The following is a 5681-nucleotide window of genomic DNA, read 5'->3' as shown; positions in this document are numbered from 1 at the left end:
TTCATCTTGTATTTTTGATTTTATGCACTATTGACCAATGCCCTATATTACTGATAAAGTGTTTATCATTATGCCTTACATCCCCCTTAATGACTAATTCTTTCACTCTTTCTTCCACCATCACAAATTCCTTTTTCTCCCCACATACTTTGACATGATGCCAAAATCTTCCAAAACTAAAACATAAGAGATGTAATATTTCATACTCCACATTGTAATGCCTCCCTTTGATGGAAACATTGCAAGTAGAGGCTTGATCAAGTCGACTAGTATACATAGTTGTGCTTACTTACCTCTTTCCCTTGTAAAAGTGTTCTTATCCACTTTAGCCGTTTTCCCAATACGATCACCAATGAACTCTGGTATGATAGTATTCAATAGGGATAACTAAAATTATGACATGTATTGCAAGTTGCTCAATTGCATCTTTGGATAGACAAAAATTGGCACTCAATTCCCTCACCGAAAGATAGTTATCATAGATTTACCGTGGACCCTCCATTAGTGCAAATTCTTGATCTTCTTCGCTGGTAAATGTGACTAGGTAATACTCCTGACAAAGATCAACTATATTCAGTACCCATTTCCTTGCCGACATCTGTTGAAGTTTATTCTCCACGACCTTATAACTGATTCTTCTCCCCGACATTTTGACTATCAGTCCTTTTTTCCAAGGTTTAGCACTTCTTTGTTCTTCCACGCCATATAATATGATCTCGGGACAATCATACTCTCCATATTTCTTTTCTTCAATTCTTAACCCTTCATCTGGCCTTTTAATTTCCCAAAATCCTTCGGTAGTCTAATCTTGATCCTCTACCTCACCCTTATTTTCAGTATTTTCTCCAGTCACCATATTCCTATATGATACCACACTTACATTCTTTATTTTATCGACATCCCTTTACAGGTTATAAAGTTATCTGATTATTGGATAAAGGCTTGGATATTTCCTCGCTATCTTTAATTTTTTTTTGGTGCTCCTATCCTTCAAATCGCATTCTTCACGTGAAGTTTCTTGGTTTCTAGCAATGGTTGACTCATGAAACCCTAGTAAAAAAAATTAAATATTAATATTAAAAAATATAAAAAATGATGTGTAAGTATAATACTCATTTAAGCACTCTATCCTCATACGTATTCATGAATGTGATGCTAAAATCGGATTATACATCACTGCTTAGGGGTGAACATCGGTTGGGTTGGATCGGTTTTCGGGCCCAAATTCCCAATCCGACCTAACCATCGGTTGGAAAAAACATAACCAAAACCGACCGGTTTGCAATTCGGTTATTTTCGGTTTCGGTTTTGTTCGGTTCGGTTTTATAATGCGGTTTATTCGGTTTTAAAAATAATTGAGCTCATTCCAAAATAAACCCAACACAAGTGGATTTTATCTAGGATTTAAATAGCACAATTTTATACTAGTCTTTAAACTTTTAGTTTACTTATGAACAAAAAAATAAAACAATATATCTTAAAACTTATGAAATTGCTGCATTTTTCGGAAATGGATTGAACAATCATTGTTAACATTTGTTCATAATATGCTCATAGCCGACACTATGATAGCCCCCAAATTATGCAAAATTACTGCAGTGAATGGGTTTTTGTAAGAAGCTCTAGTCTTGGGGAAGAAGTGCTATCTCAATTTCTTGAAGTGATTTCCCTTTGGTTTCCACCACATTTCTTTTTACAAAGATTACTGCCATCATGCAGAATGTAGCAAACATTGAGTAAAGCAGTTGTGGACCAAGTTTCTCCAGTAAACGCAAGAACAGTAACCCAACAAGGAAATTACAGACCTGTACAAAATTGCAATGAACTTTAGAACTCTAGAAATATGAATTTTGTTTAACTCATAATTTTCACTACAGATGCATCTATCAAGAATCAAGATCTGTATTCATAGTTACAGCATACTTACATTAGCATGCCACCAACAGATAGGTACAGAGCTCCCGTGTTTAGTAAAAGTGAACTTGCTCCTGTGGCTTGAATGATCATTGATATCGCCTATGCACACATTTGCAACATCCGATGGTACTCCAGCACTTTTAAAAACAGTTGAAGAGAAATAAAACACAGCATTTATACCAGATAGCTGTTGTAAAGCAAATAGGGTTGATCCAATAAAAACAACTGCAAAACGAACTCGTGAATAAAAAATGACTTTTGGATACCTAAAGAAACCAGTGACAAGCTAATAACAATGACATAAACACACAATGACGCGACTTTCCTAGAGATAGACATAAAAAACTATATACCTTTAGAATGATGACAATGAAGCAATTCAGAGAACTTCACAGTATCAGTATCGTCACCTCTATCTACCTTGGATAACTGTGATATTGCAAACTTTGCTTCGGATACACCCAGAAGCCTTTCAAACTCAACTTCAGCTTCAGCAGTTCTTCCTTGCTATATGACAAAAGAGATAAATGATCGAGGACTGTCAAAAGGATGATAACCTTGATAGATAAACCTTCTCACGGTAACACTCCATTTCTGTTTTGTACCTCTCTTTGTCCTTCATGGCTTGTTCTTGATAAACCTTATATATCAGTGCAACTTAACATGTTAACATAATAACAAAACAGTGCATATTATGTTAGCCTATGTTGTGGAATAAATCATCAATTAAGTCCCTAATAACTAAATTGAAGAGAGAATAACATTTTAATGGTTTATTCCATTCTGTAAGATAAACAAATTCCTTACTGCTTTTTCAGATTCATTTAACTTGTTCCAGAGTTCACCGATGGTCCTACTGATCTCTCGGTCCTTCCCTTGGTTAAGAGGTTTTAGCCTGACGTGTTGTTCTGCAAAGAAGAAATTGTATCCACTTCTGTTTGGTTTTGGGGTTGGAAAATAATCTTATTTTCGGCTGAGAGAAAAATGAAAAGACCTTCAGGCAATCCAGCAGCATTAACATTTAACGGTTGAACGACAGCTGGTTGAACTTCAGATGAAGGATGTGAAAACGGCATCTTCAGAGCAGGAACTGGGGTGGATGGTGGACTCTGCAAAACATCTGCCATAGAGAAATTAACAATTTGCACATTAGAATAGGCCCAAATGTTGGTACAAACAGCATTGTGGTTCCAATGAACATACCTGAAGCTGCATGAGTCCAATTATGAGCTTTAAAATAATAGATTTGCTCATAATGGTAGAGTAATGAAGTATAGTACTTCCGCAGCACAAAAGAAGCATTTGTTGCCGTTGATGGAAAATTGAAAACTAAAGTTATATCTTTCCATTTTCTATCCTTAATGATCTGCAAGAAATATTAACAAGATAAGATCACCATATCACTACATTGCGGAAAAACCAAAGTTATACATTAATTTAAAAGAATAATAAAAAATATTTGAAGAATTTTACGAAGATATCAGAACATTCAACTCAAGTATATCACCAATCAAGGCAAGATCTTCCATCAATTACGATTTACAAAAACATGCAAAGAAGCAAATGCTAACAAGTTCTTATGATGCCATGATGAATATATAATATTGAATTTCAAAATAGATCTCTTATCAAGCTATGTGCTGACACTATTGGTGTCTACTTGTTCACTTGGTGCCGGTGTCCATGTTTCATAGATTATAAGAGCAAAAATCGAAATTATAATCACATCTTACTTTCTCAATCCCTCCACGAGAAGTCACTTCAACAAAGAGGCGGTGTAAATCCAACTCCTTTCCCCCAATAATGGGAATCCTGCAATAAAATTCCAAGTTTTTTGTATTTATTACAAAGTTATGCAATCGAAATGAGTTCATAGTGTTTAGTATTTCCAAAAAAGCAAAACTAGAGGCCAAGAAAATCATTTAGATCCAAAACATGAACCATTTGCAGCCACTGTAACATTAGAATGTCCTCCCTCATTATAAACACAATGTCAAAACCAAATAATGACAACTTGATTAAATAGAGCAGCAACAAATGCATGATGCATCACTTATCAAACACCATGATGCAAGAAATTCCATATGATATGCTTGTGTTTTCTACATCTTAAAAAAGAAAAAACCAATTCACAATCTTTAGTAGTTTATTAATCTAAGAAACTTACATGAACTTGGTGCCCATTGTAGCATGGAGCTTCTCCAAGCTATGCAAAAAGAGCTTAGGATTGTCCACAACCTCTTCATACGTTGCCATAGGAGGAGGATACTGACCACAGCTTGAACCCGTCTCTTTCATAGCTAATGGACTCTTGATAACACAAGATGTTGATGCCATTCACAACACAATATATTCAGCCTTCAATATTTTTCTGCATCACCATCAACAAAACAAGGTAAAACAAACCAAAAAACCATAATAACATGAAGATGAAAACCATCTAGTATTTGTAGATAAAGAAAAAAGCAAAAACATTAATGAGAAATAGAAATGTAATGGCTAAGCTACCTATCTATACATGCAGACAAAAAAATAGAAAAAGAAACAGACAAGTTTTAAGGATAAGAAGAGAGAAACTGTCTCATCTCATCTCAGCTAATCTAATCCCATCCACCTTGAAGACAACAAAACAGAAAAAAGAAAGAACAACCAATAAAATCACCATGCATCAGAAAATCCAGAACTGAAACAACCTTGAAAGCTCTTCCTTGCTATATGACAATTGTGATCATGATAGGAAGTTTATACCCAGAATTATATTTTTATTGAAAAGTATTCTCTGTTTGGGAGTCACTGTTTACCTGAATAGCCATAACCTCATGAGCCAATTGAGCTGAAGCAAGGTTTTACTGACAATTGTTTTACTTTTGGAGATGAAGCATGGTGACGACGCTAAAGCTTTAGGGTTCAGAGGGGTGGACGGAGCTTTAGGGTTCGGAGAGGTGGACGGCGCAAGCTTTAGGGTTCAGAGGGGTGGATGGCGCAAGCTTCAGAGAGGTGGACGGCGCAAGCTTTGGGGTTCAGGGTGGACGGTGCAAGCTTCAGAGGGGTGGACGGCGCAAGCTTCAGAGTTCAGGGTGGACGGTGGACGGCGCAAGCTTCAGAGTTCAGGGTGGACGGTGGACGGCGCAAGCTTTAGGGTTCAGGGTAGAGTAGACGGGGCAAGTTCTGATTTTGCAATCTGATTTTGTTGGGTCAAGGTGCCAAAATTCTCCTTGATAGTAATAGTAATGTAATGGAATCGGTCGGGCTCGGATTTTGTTGGGCCAAAAAATCAAAACCGAACCCGACCACACATACCCCTCTGAACCCGTTTGCAACATCCGTCCAACCCGTCAAACCGAATTAACCCGACCCGAAACATCCACCTACAACCGGTTCGGTTGGTTATTCTCGGGTGGGTTTTTCTTGTCCACCCCTATCACTGCTTGTCTTATTTTTTCATGATTGTCCTTGACCACGATTATATATATATATATATATATATATATATATATATATATATATATATATATATATATATATATATATATATATATAAGAGAATCAAGTTTTTTTATTTCTTTTTTGCCACATCCCCATTTAGACATTAATTTCTCTCTCTTTTATTGCCTTTAATTACAATCATTCTTTTCTCTCTAGTCGATAATGATAAGGGGGTGAGAATATATTAAGATGAAATAAATTTGGTCAAACTTAAACCTAATAAAAACAATTAAGGTTTAATATGATGTATAGTTGTTTTTAGACTTAAGATTTATCTT

General features: G+C 35.9%; 1 protein-coding gene across 4 annotated transcripts; it reads right to left on the bottom strand.

Annotated features, from left to right (window-relative positions):
* Nucleotides 1-1475: 1475 nt before the first annotated feature.
* On the bottom strand, nt 1476-5338 carry LOC127127061 (high mobility group B protein 15). 4 transcript variants are annotated; one of them, XM_051056150.1, is made up of 10 exons: nt 4719-5338; nt 4085-4288; nt 3651-3729; nt 3121-3283; nt 2912-3037; nt 2725-2825; nt 2523-2557; nt 2271-2424; nt 1928-2142; nt 1476-1805 (listed from the first exon to the last, which is right to left on the bottom strand). In XM_051056150.1, exons 2-8 carry the CDS (start codon nt 4252-4254, stop codon nt 2334-2336), a joined length of 765 nt encoding a protein of 254 aa, XP_050912107.1. In that variant the 5' UTR covers nt 4255-4288; nt 4719-5338; the 3' UTR covers nt 1476-1805; nt 1928-2142; nt 2271-2333. The 4 variants fall into 4 exon arrangements, with proteins under 4 accessions (XP_050912107.1, XP_050912106.1, XP_050912104.1 ...); XM_051056149.1 differs by having other exon boundaries at nt 1928-2054; XM_051056147.1 differs by having other exon boundaries at nt 1928-2424.
* Between the last annotated feature and the right edge of the window lie 343 nt (nt 5339-5681).

Source organism: Lathyrus oleraceus, chromosome 3, assembly GCF_024323335.1.
Source record: "Lathyrus oleraceus cultivar Zhongwan6 chromosome 3, CAAS_Psat_ZW6_1.0, whole genome shotgun sequence".
Classification (NCBI taxonomy): domain Eukaryota; kingdom Viridiplantae; phylum Streptophyta; class Magnoliopsida; order Fabales; family Fabaceae; genus Lathyrus; species Lathyrus oleraceus.
The sequence above is the reverse complement of the archived record's forward strand: the minus strand, read 5'-3'. Positions and strand labels throughout refer to the sequence as shown.